Source organism: Mustela nigripes, chromosome 2 (genome assembly GCF_022355385.1).
Source record: "Mustela nigripes isolate SB6536 chromosome 2, MUSNIG.SB6536, whole genome shotgun sequence".
Lineage (NCBI taxonomy): Eukaryota > Metazoa > Chordata > Mammalia > Carnivora > Mustelidae > Mustela > Mustela nigripes.
Genome location: NC_081558.1, coordinates 13,073,417 through 13,091,535, shown reverse-complemented (window position 1 = coordinate 13,091,535; position 18,119 = coordinate 13,073,417). Strand labels below are relative to the sequence as shown.

At 58.7% G+C, this 18,119-nt stretch overlaps 1 protein-coding gene across 8 annotated transcripts in view; it reads left to right on the top strand.

The window, feature by feature from the left end:
* CPAMD8 (C3 and PZP like alpha-2-macroglobulin domain containing 8) overlaps positions 1-17,856 on the top strand; it is a 69,375-nt gene extending 51,519 nt beyond the window's left edge. For 2 of the 8 annotated variants that reach the window (XM_059389333.1, XM_059389329.1), the window contains exons 27-42: positions 2,147-2,228; positions 4,502-4,658; positions 4,782-4,856; positions 7,333-7,498; positions 8,616-8,702; positions 8,787-8,923; positions 9,280-9,435; positions 9,532-9,594; positions 10,251-10,435; positions 12,097-12,184; positions 13,056-13,130; positions 13,726-13,831; positions 13,920-14,030; positions 14,855-15,064; positions 15,684-15,807; positions 16,846-17,856. In XM_059389333.1, the coding sequence (XP_059245316.1) occupies positions 2,147-2,228; positions 4,502-4,658; positions 4,782-4,856; positions 7,333-7,498; positions 8,616-8,702; positions 8,787-8,923; positions 9,280-9,435; positions 9,532-9,594; positions 10,251-10,435; positions 12,097-12,184; positions 13,056-13,130; positions 13,726-13,831; positions 13,920-14,030; positions 14,855-15,064; positions 15,684-15,807; positions 16,846-16,867 (1,844 nt within the window). In that variant the 3' untranslated portion in view covers positions 16,868-17,856. Of the gene's footprint in view, positions 1-2,146; positions 2,229-4,501; positions 4,659-4,781; positions 4,857-7,332; positions 7,499-8,615; positions 8,703-8,786; positions 8,929-9,279; positions 9,436-9,531; positions 9,595-10,250; positions 10,436-12,096; positions 12,185-13,055; positions 13,131-13,725; positions 13,832-13,919; positions 14,031-14,854; positions 15,065-15,683; positions 15,808-16,845 lie in introns of those variants that run through there. The other 6 variants (XM_059389331.1, XM_059389330.1, XM_059389335.1 and 3 more) reach the window with 6 other exon arrangements.
* The last annotated feature ends 263 nt before the right edge of the window (positions 17,857-18,119 follow it).

Sequence of the window (18,119 nt, the reverse complement as noted above, 5' to 3'; positions counted from 1 at the left end):
CACATTTTGGTAATTTCCTCAATATTCCAAGCTTTGAAATTCTTTTTTTTTTAAGATTTTATTTATTTATTTGACAGACAGAGATCACAAGCAGGCAGAGAGGCAGGCACAAAGAGAGGGAGAAGCGGGCTTCCCGCTGAGCAGAGAGCCCTACATGGGGCTCAATCCCAGGACCCTGAGATCAAGACCTGAGCCTAAAGCAGAGGTTTAACCCACGGAGCCACCCAGACACCCCCCAAGCTTTGAAATTCTTACTTTATTTGAATTGTTGTGATCTCGTGCTAGAACTTGAACAAAGGGGCCATTGCTTCATATGCATGAACAAAAAAAGGTGGTTTCTTGAGCTGGAATCTCCTCCTGGTGAAGATGCTCTGAAGATTGTTGAAATGACCACCAAGGGTTTAGAATATTCCAGAAATGGAGCTGATAAGGCAGCCTCAGGGTGTGAGAGGCCTGAGTCTTATTTTATAAGAAACTGCCACAGTGGCTAGCCCCCTAGTGGGTCAGCAGACAGCATGTGGAGCCAGGACCCTCCACCAGTTAAAAAAAAAAAAAAAATCAACGATTCAGGGAGTCTCAGTGGCTCAGTGGGTTAAGCCTCTGCCTTCAGCTCAGGGTCCTGGGACTGAGCCCTGCATCAGGCTCTCTGCTCAGCGAGGAGCCTGCTTCCTCCTGTCTCTCTACCTGCCTCTCTGCCTACTTGTGATCTCTCTCTCTCTCTCTGTCAAATAAATAAATAAATAATACTTAAAAAAAAAAAAAAAAGATCAGGACTCACTGAAAGCTGCTATGATGATTAGCATTTTTTAGCCATAATATTTTCAAGTGAATTAAGGTGCCTAGATTGTTATTTTAGATGTGATCCTTTTGCAAACGTAACAGACCACAGTATAGCGTGAGCGTAACTTTACACATACTGGAAAACCCAGATGTTTGTTCGGCACAATTTATCGCAAGTTGACCTGGACCCAGACCCACAGCATTTCCCACATTATGTCAGTACCACAAACTGCGTGGCTTAGAACAACGAGACTGTACCTGCTCATAGCTCTGGAGGCCAGAAGTCCACAATCAAGGCTCCAGGGTTGGTTCCATCTGGAGGCTCTAAGGGACACGGTCCTGGGCCTCTGTCTCTCCTGAATTCTGGGGCTCCAGGCATTCCTCCGCTTGGAGATGTGTCCCTCCCACCCTTCCCTGCCTCCACCTTCAGGGGACTTCCTCCCACATCCGCTTCTGCGCTTCTGCGCTTCTGCGGTCTCTTCTCTTCTAAGGACCCTGGTCATTGGATTTAGGCCCCACCTCATTTCAGGATGAACTCATCTGGAAGTCTTCAGCATGATCACAAGTGCAAAGACCCTTATTCCCATAAGGTCCCATTTTGAGGTTTCAGGTGGACATGAACTTGCGGGGGTGGGGGGGGTCACTGTCCACCTACCACCTACACAGAGCTCCTTCAGCTGCTTTTGCCATCTCCGGGGGCAGAGCACCATCCTTCCAGCAGGTAAGGTGCAAACCTTGGTGCCCTCTGGATCTTTCTTTCCTCCTAGACCTGGCCCAGCTAAGCAGCTCTGCCCATACTGCAGAAAACCTCCCTACCCGTTACCGCTCTGCCATACAGGCCCATTGTCGTTGCTTGTCTAGACGGTGCCCACCTCCCATTTACCCTGCTTCCTCCCCAGACCCTACAGACCACCCACTACATGTGTCCCCTCACAGCCCTCCCCAACTTACCCAGCCCGTGCCCCCTGCTGGCCTCACAATAAGGCTGAACACCCAGTGTGGCCTGGGTGGGCGCCTCACCTCTCTCCCCTGCCCCCTGGTTCTTCTGCTCTGGCCCTTCTGGTGTCCTCTGTTCTCAGAGCACACCAGGCTCTCGTGGAGTAGTCCCCACTTGTGGGGACAGAGGGTGCTGCCTCGAGATGGTGCAGGTCACTGACCCCCGTGACTGAGGGCCTGTGTGTGACCAGGAGTTACAGAGAGGCCAGGTCAGGAAATGAGAGGAACAAAGTAGAGGTTTCATCCACACTCTTGGTGGAGCGCACTTTCCAGACTCCAGATGTGGGCGACCCGGGATATGAGTATTGCGTCACGGGGTGGGGGTCACAGGGACAGCCCCAGGTCACTGATCCCTCTGCCTCCCCCACAGGCTACCAGCGGCAGCTGACCTACAGGCACCCAGACGGCTCCTACAGTGCATTCGGGGAGCGGGACGCCTCGGGGAGCATGTGGTGAGTCCCCAATCCAGGGGCACGGCCACCGTGGCTCTCCAACCTGAAGCCACAGCCTCCCATGATGCACCACATGGCCAAGAAGCTGGGGGCCAGATCCTTAGGGTGACCAGGAGATTGCCACAGTCCCAGCCCCGCCCCCGGAATTCAGAGGGCTGGATGTGGGCAGCTCTGCTGGGCTCTGAGGGTGGCAATGGGGGGAGTAGGGGTGGCCGGGACAGTGACGATTTCTCATAGTTGTCTTTCTGGTGCTGTTGCTACACTGCCCCAAATAGAAGCTTTGCTCTCCATCCTCTCGGGAGCCGGTCCTGGGTGCCTTGGGGCCTCTTCAAAGCTCAATGGATCTAGAAACAGGGGTGACCGCAAGTAGGAGGAGACGGGAAAGGCCGTACCACTGCCCGGAGGCTGAGGTCTGGGGAGCGTGTGGGCAGAGCAGCCCGGAGTCTGGTTTCTCTTGCAAGTGGCTCCCTTTGGCTTTTGGGGTGACCAGGCCAGGGAGGGCCCGGTGTGGGGCTGCGTGCCCTTGGGTCTTGTTCCCTGGGATCCTCAGAGGCCGGCAGTTCGCGTGGTAGTGGATTTGCCATATCCATGTTGGGGCCGGCAGTTACTGTGGGGGCACCCCAACTCCTGTCCCCAGATGGGTTTTTTCTTCCCTTGTGCCATCCCGGGAGCTCCTGCGGGGTCTGTGGGCCTGCAAACTGCCCTCCCCATCGTGAAGCTGACGCAGTGTCCACCGCACAGCAGCAGCGACACAGCTGGCTGAGCCCCGCCGTGTGCCGTGATGCTCACCAGGATCTAGAAAGCCGAACTGCCCAGAGACAGCATAGACACAGCGTGGGGATTCCACGGTCCCCGCGCTCAGTCGTGGGCCCCCCCATCCCCCCGCCCGCTCGGTCGTGGCCTCCCCGCCCTGGGCTGCCTGCCTGGGCTGCCTGCGCTTGCGCACGGTGTTTGGCCCCGCCCTCTGGCTGAGGGGCAGGGCGTGCTCGGGAGGTGGGAGCCAGTGCTCTGGCAGATGCAGGTGCCCCAAGGGCAAGAGAAAGGATGGGTTTGGGGATCCGGGAGGGAAGTGCCCGGGATGAGCAGACCCTTGGGATAGGTGCATGCAGCCTCGGGGTTATGGGCTGTTTCACATTTTGGCAATTCACTGAAACAGAGCCTTGATTTTCATTCTCTTAACTTCTTTGTTGTTTTGGGGTTTTTTGTTGTTGGTGTTGAAGTAAGTATAACATAAGGTTTATCATTTTCACCACTTTTTAAAGTTTTAAAAATCTATTTATGAGAGAGAGGAAGCACAAGCAGGGGGAGGAGCAGAGGGAGAGGGAGGAGGAGGATCCCTGCTGAGCTCCATCCCAGGACCCTGGGATCATGACCTGAGCACAAGGCAGACGCTTAACTGACAGCCACCCAGGTGCCCTCATCTTCACCATTTTCAAGTGTCCATTCTGGTGGCATTCAGCACATTCACGCTGTTGGGCAGCTGTCACCACTGTATGTCCCCAGAATCTTTTTAATGTCGTAAATCTGAAACTCTGTCTATTACACGCATGGACTCCCCACCTCTAGCTCCACCCCCCCCCGGCACCCCTGTTCTAGTTTCTGTCCCTTTGAGTTTCGGGACCTCACGTGAGTGTGATCCTAGCATTCTTTCCTGCCCAGCGTGCTTCTCCGCTCACAGTGCGCTCAAGGTTCGCGCCTGCCGGAGCAGGGGTCAGCGTTTCTCCCCCTTAAGGCTGAATGATATCCCAGTGTGTGGAGGCACCCCCCCATCTTGTGAAGTTCTTCATCAATCTAGACACTCGGGTCGGCTCACTCTGTCCAATTAGGACCACAGAAGGGTCCAAGGATCTAAACATCTGGCTGCGGGGTCCCAGGAAAGACTGGAGATCTGCAGGGCAGAGGATCCCTTGGGGATTGGCAGTGGAGAGGCGACAAGGAACGTCTTCTGCACGAGGCAGGGGAGGCAGAGCTGGACCAGCTCCCAGGAAGGCCTTGAGCTCCAGACTGGGGCGCTGCCAGGGGACGGGGAGGGTCCAGGTAGGGAGGCTGGTCTCTGCCATTGGGTCCTGCTGGGTGCCCAGACACTTCCCTGGAGCACTCACAGCAGCCCTTCGAGGACATGCTGACCCCTCCCGTGTCACAGGTGAGGAGGCAGAGACTCGGGGCCCTGTAGGGAGCAGGCACAACTCCTCAGGGGGCAGGCGGGAGGTGACCTTCTCCGCACAACCTCTCCAGCCCCTGGCCCTCCCAGCCCCTGCCTCATCCCATTTCAGGCTCACAGCCTTTGTCCTGAAGTCCTTTGCGCAGGCGCGCAGCTTCATCTTCATCGACCCGCAGGAGCTGGCGGCCGCCAAGGGCTGGATCATCAGGCAGCAGCGGGTGGACGGCTCCTTTCCGGCGGTGGGCAGGATTCTGAACAAGGACATCCAGGTGAGTGGCTCCTCGGCCCTGCTTCTGGCACCTTAGCCCTGCTCCCCGCTGCTGTCTGGGGCCCGTGGGGGGCCGGGGGCGGTCCCCTCTGGCTCAGGGTGAGGCTCAAGCGTCCTCTCGCAGGGTGGGGTTCATGGCACCGTCCCGCTGACCGCCTACGTGGTGGCTGCGCTCCTGGAGACTGGCCCGGCCTCGGAGGTGAGCACGCCGCGGCTGGGGAGCGGTGGGCGGCTTTCCCCTGCAGGCTGGGCTTTATTTCTTCCTTGATGCCTTCCTGCTTCTCCTTCTCTTGCTTTTCCGTGGTTCCTGAATGTCTCCCTCCCTGCAGCCTGAGCACTGAGAGATTCCTGTGGTAATTGTAGGGGATTTGGGGGAGCTGTACCCTGAGATCTCCCAGGACGATCTGATGCCTCCATCCCTGTTTGGGCAGTCATCTGGGGCTCCAGCGGGGTCCTGGCTGGTCAGGGAGTCCTATATAAAAACTTGGGAAAGTTTTTGGGAGAAGGGTTCTAGAACCTTCATTTTCAGTTGGTACTGGAGCCAGTCAAGGTTTAGGTGTCCCGGGGGACTTGGGAGCCATTGTTGCTTCTGTGAAGCAGGGGTGTGGGAAGCATGTTCTGCCTGCTGTGGGGGTGTCCATGGTGGACTTCAGCCCTGGGGGTAGGGACCCTAGCATTCCTAACAGCAGTGTCAGTTCTGTGTCCTCTGATGATGAATTATGAGTAATAACATTTCTCAGCCATTCTTGGCTTCCCAATCCAGATTTAATCCCTGGGTCTGGGGTTTGCCGAGGATCCCAAGATCCTCCATGCCCCATGCACTTTGCCTAGAGGGCCCCTTGCCCTGTGGTTAAAGGACTCAATTGTGTCTTCCTTTCCTATCCTATCCTATCCTATCCTATCCTATCCTATCCCTATCCTATCCTCAAATCCTAATCCTTATCTTAGCTCAGATCAGCTTGGGCCACCATAATGAAACATTACAGTCTGGGTGGCTTACACAACAGACATTTAATTCTCATGGTTCTAGAAACTGGGAAATCCAAGTCCACGTTCTGTTTGATTCAGTTCTTGGGGAGGACTCTCTTCCTGGCTTGAAGACCTCCACCTTCCTGCTGTGTCCACACAAGGCCTTTTCCTTGGTACATACATGTGGAGAGAGAGCGAGTTCTGGTGTGTCTCTTCTTCAAGGAAGGACCGTAATCCCATGTGGGGACTTCACCTCACCTAAACCCAATCACATCCCCAAGGCCCCACCTCCTAATATCACACTGGGGTTAGGGCTTCAACATATTGGGGGGGGGCGCTGGCATTCAGTCTATAGGACCCCAGTACCTTGGAATGTGAGCATATATGGAAATAGGACCTTTAAAGAGATAATCAAGTTAAAATGAGGCCGTTAGGATGGGTCCTAATCCAGTATGACTAGTGTCCATATAAAAGGGGGCCGTTGGACACAGCTACACACAGAGGGAAGACAGCCAGCCACAAGCCCAGGGGAAAGGCCCGGAAAAGGGCCCTTGGAAGGAGCCAACGCTGCCCACACCTTGATCTCGGATTTCCATAAGACAATACGTTTTTACTTTTTAAGCCTCCCTCTTCGTGGAACTTTGTTACACAGCCCGAGCAAACCCATATACCCTGCCTCTGAGATGACCAGCTGCCCTGGTTGGCCGGGTCAGAGGGGGTCCTAGGATGTGGGGCCAGTGGGGTCCTGCCCCTCTGAGCTTCAGGGACCTGGGTCCCTCAACATTCCTGAGGCGGCCCTCTCCTCCATGCTCTGGTAGTGGTTTTTATTTCAATGATATGGACATTCTGGTCATTCTGACCCTGTCACATGTTTAGAGCTGGGCCATGCTTGTCTTCGTTCACTCAAGAATTTGAAGGCTCCTGGATTCAGGTCCGGAGTTGCTGTCACCAGAACCACAAACAACGGCTTACGACCACGGTTTATTCTGTCCCAGTTTGGGAAGCCAGGGGTCTGAAGTCAAGGTGCCAGCAAGGCTTAGAGCTCTCAAGGCTCGAAGGGAAAATCCTTCTAGGCCTCTTCAGTTCCTGGGGAGCTCCTGGCATTTCTCATCTCCTGGCCGTGTTGCTCCAGCCTCTCCATGACCTCGTGCCTGCGTCTCTGTGTTCACTCTTCTTAGGGGGACCTCAGTCCTTACTGCAACGGTGCGGCCCCGTGCTGGGGCTGGGCTTGTGTGGGCCCAGCCAGGGATCTGCTGGACCTGCTCTGTCATGTCTGGTTTCTGTCCTCCAGTGGGTCACAGGGGGTTGGGGGAAAGTGTGGTCAGAGTTGGTGGGCTTCCTGGAGGTGGTGACCATCGAGGTGAGGCCTAGAGGGTGAGGTGGGAATGGGCAGGGGGTCTCAGAGGCCAACTCAGTGATGGAGTAGTTGGAACAGGGCGGTCAGGGCTCTGCCAACTTCCCCCAGAACTCCTCTGAGCTGATCTGCTGTTCTCAGACCCCATTTGGAAAAAGTTGGCCCCAACACGAAGGGGATGGTGTTTTGAAAGCCAGGTCTAAGGCTGTGGGAGCCCCCGAGGGACGCAAAATGAGAGTCTGTGAGCCAGGCAGCCTCACCCTTGGTGTGCCCTGGGAATCTGTGGGTGGGCGGGTGGGTGGGGGAACAGAGCAGCCTCCCAGGGCTCCACTACCCCCCCTCCATCCTGCAGGAGGAGAGGAGCGCCATTGCCAGAGCGCGGCATTTCCTGGAGTCCAGTGCGCCCCTGGCCACGGACCCCTACAGCAGCGCCCTCACCACCTACGCGCTGACCCTGCTCCGCAGCCCAGCAGCCCCCGCGGCCCTGCGGAAGCTCCGCAGCCTGGCCATCACGCAGGGTAGGGCCCCCCACCACCACCCCAGAGGCCACTGTGGGGCCGGCCCACGGTGTACCCAGGAGGCAGCTCACGGACATATGCTTGGTTCTAAGGAGGCACACTTTGCTCACTCTGTTCGGTTTGTTACTTGTCACATCTCCTTAGTGGCTCCGTTTGATGAAATGACTTGAGCCCGAATGTCATTTTTCTCCCTTGTAAAATAAGGGGTGGCAACCCCCGCCCCAGGGAGGGCCCCCGCCCTCCACCGTTGGGTGAGCCTTCAGAAACCTTTTCCATCTTCAAGATGTCGGTCTCCCCATCGACCAAATGACTACCCACTATGTTTGGGGAGCCCCGGGTCACAGAAACTTCTCAGACGGAGCCTCTTCCCTCCCACCTCCGGCCCTCATCACACTCCCCACCTTCCCCAGCAGCTTCTCGGCTTATGATGTCACCTGAAGAATGCTTGCATTGCCAGGAAGAAAAAAAAACTAAGCAAAATTCTAAAACCACCCAATTGGATGACAGTGCCTAGGAGTCCCTGCTCGGCCAGGGGAGCGCTGATCTCTCTGGGGTCTCAGGGCCTTCTACACTCACATGAGCTCAGAATCCTTGGAGCCTTTGCAAGTAGCGAGTGGCTTCCTCGGTCCTGAGTAAGGACAGCTGGAGCCCCATCAGGGCCCCGTCAGGAGAGAGGCCGCTGATGTCTGCCAGCAATGCGGGAGGGATGGGGTCTGTCATGGAATTGCAGATGGGAGACAGCCCCAAGGCCCTTCTCTAATTTCATTTATTTATTTGACAGAGAGAACGAGAGAGGGAATGCACATGGGAGGAGTGGGAGAGGGAGAAACAGGCTTCCCGCTGAGCAGGGAGCCAGACTCGGGGCTCGATCCCAGGACCCTGGGATCATGACCTGAGCTGAAGGCAGACGCTTAATGACTGAGCCACCCAGGCACCCCAACCCTAAGGCCCTTCTTGCCCCAGGCCTCTGCCCCTGGCACCCTCCTCCCCTGGTGTCCATCCCACCTGCGCCCCCGAGGTCTCTTCTTGAGGCCATATGCACTGACCCCCCCACAAGGGATGCCAGGCCGCAAACTGAACTGGTTCATGGCCTCTGACAAGTCCTGGCCCCCTACAGATGGGGTCACCCACTGGAGCCTGACGGGTTCCCGGGACACGGACAAGGATGCATTCCTGAGCTTCAGCGATGGGGTCTCTCGGTCAGGTACCAGCTCGCTGCTTTGGGTACTGGGTGCTGGGTCCCGGGTCCCAGCACTGAGAGGGCCCCAGGCAGCCTCGTCTGTTGCAGTGGTCTCGGCTGAGGTGGAAATGACAGCTTATGCGCTGCTGACTTACACCCTCCTGGGTGATGTGGCCACCGCCCTGCCCGTGGTGAAGTGGCTGTCCCAGCAGCGGAATGCGCTTGGGGGCTTCTCCTCCACTCAGGTAAGGTGAGCAGGGCCCAAGGATGGGGCTCAGCTCCCAGCGGGGTCACTGAGGTTCAGGCTCGAGGCTCAGAGCTCACCAGGAAGCCACTGCCTGCTTTAGGTCCCAGGGGAAGGCAGAGGATGGAGCCTGAGGGTCTGATGCACTGGCGTTGGGACGGGGACCCAGCTTCTGCCTCTGCGGAGGACCCCCAGTCCACGGATGTCTGCACCAGACTCACCCTCCATTCCAGCCACAAGGGTCTCTGGCTGTCAGAGAGGGTCCACGCCTGGTGCCTCCAGTTTGGGCCAGATGTCCCAGGATGGGGGCAGGGGGCCGCGGGCTGACCTGTCCCCGGGGCCCTTGTCTACCCCCAGGACACCTGCGTGGCTCTGCAGGCCCTGGCGGAGTATGCCATCTTGTCCCATGCTGGCAGTGTCAACCTCACCATCTCCCTGGCCTCCACCAACCTGGACTACCAGGAGACCTTCGAGCTTCATAGGGCCAACCAGAAGGTTCTGCAGACGGCGGCGGTGTGTATTCCTGGACCCGACGTTGGGGGCCCCACCCCGCTGCCCACCCACTCCGGTGTGTCTGCGGAGGGCATCACGATGTCCTCGCTCTTACAGATCCCCAGCCTCCCCACGGGGCTGTTCGTGAGCGCCAGGGGAGAAGGCTGCTGTCTGATGCAGGTGAGTCTGTGGGGACACCGGTGCTCGTGGGGGCATCTGGAACCTGGGGGCTCCAGGCTCAGACTGTGCCCCCCGCCATGCAGCTGTGGCTGTACCTCCTCTTGGGTGCGGCCCCCCCCCCCCCCAAAAATCCACCTGACCGGCACTTGATCCAGGGGTCTCCGACCATAAGCAGACACCCTCCCCCACCCCCGGAATTGGCCCATGTTTACTCTCCCTGCTGCTGCCTGGACCAGGAGGCCTCCCCCAGGCACCCTCCCTCAGTCCCTGGTCCAGGATGCCTGAGCCTCGCCCTCCCTGCAGCCACCCAGTCGCCAGGCCCTGGGACTTAAGCTGCATTCTGGTCTTGTGGGCTCCGGCTAGAGGGCAGAGGGCAAGTCGGCTTGGAGACCCTGGAAGCCTCAGCTTCCCCATCTCGAAAACAGGAGCCAAGACAACACGGTGGCTAGGTGGTGCGTGACCTGGGCTTGACAAGCATGCAAAGGGGATGGCAGTCGGATCTACACTTGCTTGGGCAGTTGTAGGGCAGAATGAAGTGAACAGTAGTCCCCATGTCTGTCGCGGATACCGCTTCCATCTTTATTCTGGCCATGCTGCTGCCTCTCCCCTCCCCCCACCCCGGGTTCCCTAAGCCTCGGTCCTCGCACACTCCCCAGATTGATGTCACCTACCACGTGCCGGACCCGGTGACCAAGCCAGCCTTCCAGCTGTTCGTGAGCCTGCAGGAGCCTGAGGCTGAACCGCGGCGGACCCCCGCTCCCGCCTCCTCCACTGATGATGACGACCCGGCAGCCGATCAGCATCAGCAGGAGTACCAGGTGACCCTGGAGGTGTGCACCAGGTAAGGCCACCTCCCCACTGGCCAACACCGCTGCCTGGGCCTCCGAGGAGGGCCATGTTTGAGGAGCATGGCCTCCAGGGACTGAGGCGCTGAGCAGATGCTCAGTCTGAGCCTGTGGATTGTGATGCTGTCAGCTAGAATGTCCGCGGCACGGCTCTGGCCCACTGTGGTGGCTGGACCAGCCCTGGTGGTTCCTGCTGTGGTTGCAAGATATGTCAGCAAGAGCCATCAGGGGACCTTGAGGGACGGGGTTCCATATCCACTGCTCCTGGAGGTTACCGGGCACACCCGGGGCTACACAGCGAGGTCACTGGCAGAAAGTCTGGACCTGGGTGGGGCTTTGCCTTTTATTGGGGGCAGAGAGTGGGGGCCTAGGGTTTCACCAGTCCCCTCTTATTGGCAAAATTTTAAAAAGATATACACAGGAATGAGGGAGTGGGAAGGGAAAAGTGGGTCAGTTATCTCGGGACCCAGGGTTTTCTAAAAGGGGAACTTCATGGTGGCAGCAGGCGGGGGCACCTGGCTCCCTTGTCTAGGTGCTTATCTGTAGCTGGATCACACAGCTGGCAATATGTTGACCAAGATGGATGTGTTTGGGATGCATGCTTTTGCAATCAAATGCTTACTGTCAGGCACTTAGATCGTAGATGGGTTTTGAAATGAGGAGGGAGATGGAAACTTCCAGATTGATGCAGCAGACCCCAGTGACAGGTGAGGCAGGTGGCCCAGGCGGGGACCGCTGTTTGTGGCCTCTGCCTGATATGCCAGACCGAGGCTCCTGGGTTCCCTGACGGTGACCCAGGGACGAGGCCACAGAGGGTCTTAGGGGAGGGCACGGGCAGCTGCCCTTAGAGGATGCTCGTTACCTTGGTGACGATTTGGGAGCCCAGAGGTGGATGGTTGTCATGGCATCCAAAGCCCATTGGAGCTGCCAAGGCTGCCCTCCTTTGCCATGACCTTCGACCTGCCATCAACTGGGGTAGGGGGAGCAGGAAGCAGCCGGGCTGGCCCCAGCTCTCTGGCCCCATCAGGCCTGCTGGGGACGTCTTTATGCCTCTCTCAGATGTTTCAGAAAGAACCCCTGTGTGCCATCCAGTTATGGGCGTGCTCAGGCCACACCCCCACAGGAAGCCTCCCGAGGGGCTGTGGCTGCCATGGCCCTTGGGCCCACAGTCTGGAGGTTCCTCTGTGAAGGTCAGCCACCCTCCTTGTCACCAGCACCTGGCACCAGGAGGGTCTGGCCCGGAGCAAGCCCCAGAGGCCGTTATGCACACCCCATGTCACAGAAGGGGACATGGAGGGCTGTCCCTGGGCAGTGACGGGGGATCCCTCCCCGTTCACCGTGGCTCCCGTGGCCCCACGGAGCCGCTTCTTGTGCTGGGGACATAGCCTGGGGTTCGGGGCAAGCACGGCCCAGAGTCAGCAGGCCTCGGTCAGGCTCAGAGCCCTCCGCAAAGCCCTCTCCTTACGGTCTTAGGGTCTCGGGTGTGAAATGGGCTGACCGGTCGCCCAGCCAGCTGTGTTTGTACTGATGGGCCACATGGCCAGGCCCAGGGTGTGCTCCCTAGGACTTCAGCTGTGGGGATTATGAGTGTCAGAGGGGACTGTGAGTTCCATCTCGGGGCTTGAGCTCCAGGGCCTGTCTCTCCTCTCATTGGAAGGTGGCTGCATGCGGGGTCCTCCAATATGGCCGTCCTGGAGGTGCCCCTACTCTCGGGCTTCCGGGTGGACCGCGAGAGCCTGGAGCAGGTGAGGTGGCGCCGGTAGGCGGGAGCCCGGCAGTCTCTAGCTGATTGCCCTGTCCAGGTTGCAAATTCCCAGCCCTTCATAATTTTTTTTTTTTTTTTTTGGCCTTTCTGGGCAGAGTTGGTTCTTTGGGGCCAGGCACCCGCTGAGGGGTAGGTGGGGAGGAATGGGATGCAGGTGGAGGAGGGGGGATTCAGCAAACATGGGTGAGCTGTAGGGACAACACCCTGGTTCTCCAGAAACCTGCCACTGCCCTCAAATTCCAGGGAGACCAGTCCCATGTCCCCTTTTGTGTGTGGGAGGCACAAAGAGGGCGGTGCTGGCTTGCCCCAGGCCGGAGGAGGTCTGCAGTGTGGGGAGGATGGAGAAGGAAAGGCTGCTCCTGGGGGCTGGGGGTGATCAGGGAGGCTGGGCAGAGCACCAGGGTAAGGAGAGGGGCCCGCACAGAGGACTCGGGTTTTTACATTAAAAATGGGGATGTCCCAGGCTGGATGGTGGCTGAATGTCGCGGCTGAGGTCAAAGCAGGTGGCCTGGCTCAGCCGGGCACTAGAGCTGGGGCTGGACACAGGGAGGCTGCAGGAAGGGAAGGGGAGGGAAGGGGAGGCAGGAGCTCGGGGAAGGGTAACCAGCCTCACATCCCCTCTTCCCCGGCCCTGGGTGGGCTGTCAAGTTCTGGGGAGCTTTGACCGCCATCCCTTGGCCCCGGCCCCCATGGGGACTTGCTGGATGACCACAGGCAAGTCGCCAGCCTCTGGGGCCTTGGCCTACCTCCCACTGACCAGTGCAGGCCCCACAGAGGCGGGGGGTGGGGGGGGAGGAAGCTGGCCCTGGGGGAGGGCCTGGGTGCACCCTGACCTCTGGCTTCCTTGCCAGCTGCTCTTTGACAAGCATTTCACGCTGAAAAGGTACGAGGTGGCCGGACGCAGAGTGCTCTTCTACTTTGATGAGGTACTGTTCTGGGGTGGGGGCGTGGGCAGGGGTGGAGGCTTCTACAGTACCCACGTGGGTGAGGGTAGAGAGCTGTCAGGGCGGTTCTGGCAACCATCTCATAGCGTGAAAAAGAAACGGGGACAATCCATCCAGGTAGAGATGGCGCAGCTGGTGGCTTAGTGCCCCAGCCAGCTCACCTGGGTGGAAAAAGTTGGGAGGGGAGGGGATAGTGTTCAGACACAAAGAAGGAATGCAGAGCGGATGCATATAGATGAACCTGGAAAACATGTGGAGTGAAAGAAGCCAGACGCAAAAGGCTTCGTGTATATGAAATGTCCAGAACAGGTAAATCCATAGAGACACACAGCAAATTGGTGGGGGGAGGGGACGGGAGTGGGGAGTCCAAGACCAGCAGAGATGTTTTCCCAGGTAGCATGGAAGGACCCACGGGATTGAGTGGAATCAGGTTTCTGTGTTTCACGCCTCCTGGGTACCCCGAAATCGGCCAGTTCTGGGGGCCCATGCTTTGATGCATAGCAGAGCATAGGGGCTGTAGCTTATCCCTGAACCCAGTGGCCCCAGCCAGGTCCTAGCCGGTCTGCTAACCCCGCAGATCCCCAGCCGGTGCCTGACCTGCGTGCGGTTCCGGGCGCTGCGTGAACATGTGGTGGGCAGGATATCCGCGCTGCCCGTCTCTGTGTACGACTACTATGAGCCTGGTAGGCCCGCGCTCACCCGCACCCCCAGCTCGGTTCCTCATCTTGTCACCCCATCACTTGGTCGCTCATCCCCTGCCTCGTCCCGCAGCCTTCGAAGCCACGCGCTTCTACAACGTCAGTGCCCGAAGTCCGCTTGCCCAGGAGCTGTGCGCGGGACCGGCGTGCAACGAGGTGGAGCGCGCTCCGGCCCAGGGCCCGGGTGAGTGCGCGGGCCACTGCCTCCCCTACCACCAGCCACCTCGACCGTCCTCTTGGAGCTCAGATCAGAGCGGGGAAGCGGGGTCCCCAAGCCGAGGAGGACAGCTTGGTAAAGGCAGGAGGACAGACCTCCGTCAAGGGAGCACACTTTGGGGGCGGGGCCGAGAGGGGCGGGGCCGGGAGGTGGGCAGGGGCGGGCCGAGAGGGCTGTTGGGCGGGCGATGGGAAGGGGCGGGGCCGAGCGGGCTGTGGGCGGATAGTGGGAGGGGGCGGGGCCAGGAGGGGGCAGGGGGCGGACCGAACGGACTGTGAGAGAACAGCGGGAAGGGGCGGGGCCGAGTAAGATGTGGGTGGGCAGTGGGAAGGGGCGTGGTCGAGCGGGCTGTGGGCGGGCGGTGAGGAGGGACAGGGCCGAGCCGGGGGGCACGTGAGACTGGGAGAGGGTGGGGCCGATTGGGGTGGGAGCGCTTCCAGAGCAGAACCCGTGGTGCCCCTTTTTGCACAAACCAGAGGTGTAGGAACTGCAGGTCCCTGGCCATGAAGTGAGTGAGGGGCCACAGCAAAGTTCTGGGTGGGACTGGGGCCCTATTCTTCATTTTTTAAACATTTGAAATAAGTTTAGACTGCCTTCGTTGATAACTTTTATTTGTTTTCGCAAATAGTAGGCAAATACTTTGCATGAAATTCCACCAGATCAGGGCTCAGGGACTCCAGTAACTGTCGCGCCCCAGTCCCCACCCTGTGAAAGGTGGTAATCCCTGCTCCAGCGCCGACCAGCTGGGGGTTGGGGTCCCGAAGACCCTGCCGACTTCGCTTCGCCCCTAGGCTGGTCCCCGCTTGAGCGGGGTCCTGTGGCCTCCCCAGAGGAGGGGGCGAAGATTACGCGCTGTGGCTGCGCCCGCGACTGTAGCGCCGGTGGGGACCCGGTGTGCGGCTCCAATGGAGTCGTCTACACCAGCGCCTGCCACCTGCTGGAGGCTGCCTGCCTAGGCCGCGCCAGATTGGAGCCCGTGTCCCCTAGCCACTGTGCCCTCGGTGAGGACCCACCTTGGGTCTGGCCTCTGGGACCCGAGCTCCCCCTGGTCATAGTGCATTGCCCTATCTTCTTCATCACCTCTCCTTCCTGCCTATCACCTCCTCCCCATCACCACCTCCTCCTCTTCTCTAACACCTTCTCCCCTTCCTCCCCATCACCTCCTCCCTCCTGTCTAGCATCACTCTCTCCTTCCTCTCCTCTCCCCTTACCCCCACCCCTCCCTCTCTCACAGCCCTAGATTCCCTTTCCCTGGTCCTCCCAGCTTTCCCCACAACGGTGGCCCCAGCATCTCTCCTCCAGGCTCTGTCTTTCTGTCTCTGTTCCTTAAGCTTTGTGTGGTCCCCCATCTCTGGTTCCTTGTGTCTGCGGTTCTGTGGCTCCTCAGTCCTGCTGAGTCTCTCCCCTCCCCCACCCAAAGTTTGTGCCTTTCTGTATCTACCCCCATCTCTGAGCTCTGTGTCCCCTTCCCTCACTCTTGTGACCTCCCATTTCCTGCCTGTTGCTCTGGGACACGTCATCTCCTTTTCACGGTCTCTCCCCGTCCGCCCCCCCCCCCCCCGCCACCAGGATGTCTCCCTCCAGGGCGCTCCTACCGACCTAGCCCCACCTTCCTTCCAGAGCAGCTGACACCAGCCTCTGCCTCCTACAGCTATGACTATGACCCAGCTCTCCCAGATGCTGGGCACCTGGCAGCCGGCCATGGCCATGAGGTGATGGACTTGGAAGGGGAGGCAGAGGACAGGTGAGAACCAAGCCCCCCCACCAGCGCCTTCCCCCTGCTTGCCCTGGACCTAACAGGGAGTGACAGTGACCATTAGACAGGTCAGCCTGCAGGTTTCCAGGAACAACCAATGGGGGATCCATTCTCTCTTCTCCCCACAGTCCAACACCCATCAGAGAACAGCCTGTATGAGCATGGTGAGGCCGAGTCTCCCGAGGACACAACCCCAGGACACACCTTCCCAAGGGGCACCCTGGGACCCCGTTAAAGAAAGAAATTATTCGCGATGCTTGTTAAGATGGCAGGGAAGACTGTTCAAGGGAGGGGACTGGAGATAGGAAGCAGGATCCTGCGGTGGGGTCTAGCAATAGAGAGGAAGACAGGACCCAGCTCTGAATACTACAAGAAAACGTGGGGGTTTATAGCCAAGGGCCAGGGGAGGGGGTGTCCGTGGACACCGGCACTTGGTCCGTGTGTATTTAAGATAATTACGGGTAGAACTGGGCTGATGGCTGTTGTTTCTTTCACATGCCTCTTTTGCATTTATGGAATACTTTTGTAGCATTTCGTTTTGATTCAGTTCCGGGGATTAGAATATACACCCTTCACGTTTGCAGTTTACTTTGTTCATTTCCCCGCTGTCACAACTGAGTCTGCAGCTTCCCCCCACGGAGAGCTTTGGGTCATCACCACCATAGACAAGATATGCAACAGCTGCCCTTTGAAAGCCGCACCCCCCCCTTTCCCAACCCCACCGGAGAGTCTGTCGTTCTGAGAATGCTGTGGAAAGGGAATCCTCTTGAGATTGGCTTTTCTTACTTAGCGTTCCCGTGCCATCCACGCACGTTGTGCGGGTCAGAAGTGAACAAGCTGTCCCAGCACTGTGACCCGGTAGGGGTGGGCAGGGTCCTGAGTGTCCTCTCCAGGGCGGATGCATCTGTTCCAATGGGCAGAGGCAGCCAGGCTGGGCCACTGACATGGAGGCGGGTTTAGCAGAGGGCATGCCGGTGCCCCGCAGGCCTGACAGCCCACGCTGTCTTTCTCTTTTCCTCTCTCCAGTCAGAGCGGCTTCTCTTCCTAACGCTCTGAGCAGGAGGACTTGACCTGGCTGCATCCTGTCCCTGGCGGCACCCCCAGAGGGGGGCCACTGATGGAAGAGCTCCCTTGACTCTGCCCCTGGTGACCCTGGCTTCCAAATGAACCTGATGCCCAGAACGCAAAGACCTGCCTCGATGGATGACTGGTCTCCTCCGGCCCTCTGTCAACAGCAGGGTCGGCCTCGACCCCCGCCCCCGCCCGCCTCCCCAGCTGCACTTGGGGCTGGGCAACCCCCTTCTCGGGCCAGAGCAGCTCCCGCTCCAGGAGATGGGATGTTCCTGAGAAGGACCCGTGGCCAAAGGCCTCTGATGGAAGAGACACGATGACATTTAACCAAATCAGGAACATAGATGGCATCCATCCCCTTATCACCAACTTCGAAGTGAAACAGGCCACCTTTCTCCAAAATGCAAAGCTTAGGCTCCCTTTGGGGCACTTGGGCTGATGAGCCCCTGGACCTAGACCTCGAATTGTCCCCTAATGATCACGGTCCCCACACCCCTCCATCTTACCCCAGGGGTCCCCGAATGTTTGGTGCTGACAGCACCAGGCCCTCAGGGAAAGCCTCAGGGCCTCAACCCCTGAGCCCCTGACTTCCTGGTGTCCCACATGGGGACTGCTCTCTCCCAGCATCCTGGGAGCTCTGCAACCAGACCTGCCTTCCACCGGGGGGTTGGGGATGGGGGTGTGTGGGGGGGGTTGTGCCTCTCAGCTGTGGTCACATTCCTCTTTGTGATCCTCTTTCTGGTCCCGCAATGGCATGGCCTGTCTTCTCCCCTGTGCGGTGGTATTTATTGCTGCCAACGCTGCTCATCTCTGACCTCCAGCAGGGACAGCACAGAAACCCTGAGGGCACTACCCAGCCAGTGGGTCCCTGTTGTGCCACCCCGGCCACTTCCCGCTTCCCTTACCCCCACCCGCACCCCTGCTCCCTGTGGAGGCCACTCCCGTAATAAAAGCTCCCGTAATAAAAGCTCACTTCCAGAGTCACAGACAGGCTTTGGCCTGGGGGAGGGGGCAGCCCAGAGGGTGGGAGCCCCAGCTCCCATCAGGCCCCTCAGCACCTCTGTTCTCCAGTCTCCAGCTCAGCCTTTCGGAGCGGGTGGAGAGGAGTGTTTCAAATACCTGCACTCCAACATAATCGTAGGCTCCTATGCATTTGTAAGAAATTATGCCAGTACAGAGAGGTCCCGGGTACTGTTCACCCAGCCGCCCCCCCAACCTGCGGTGACATC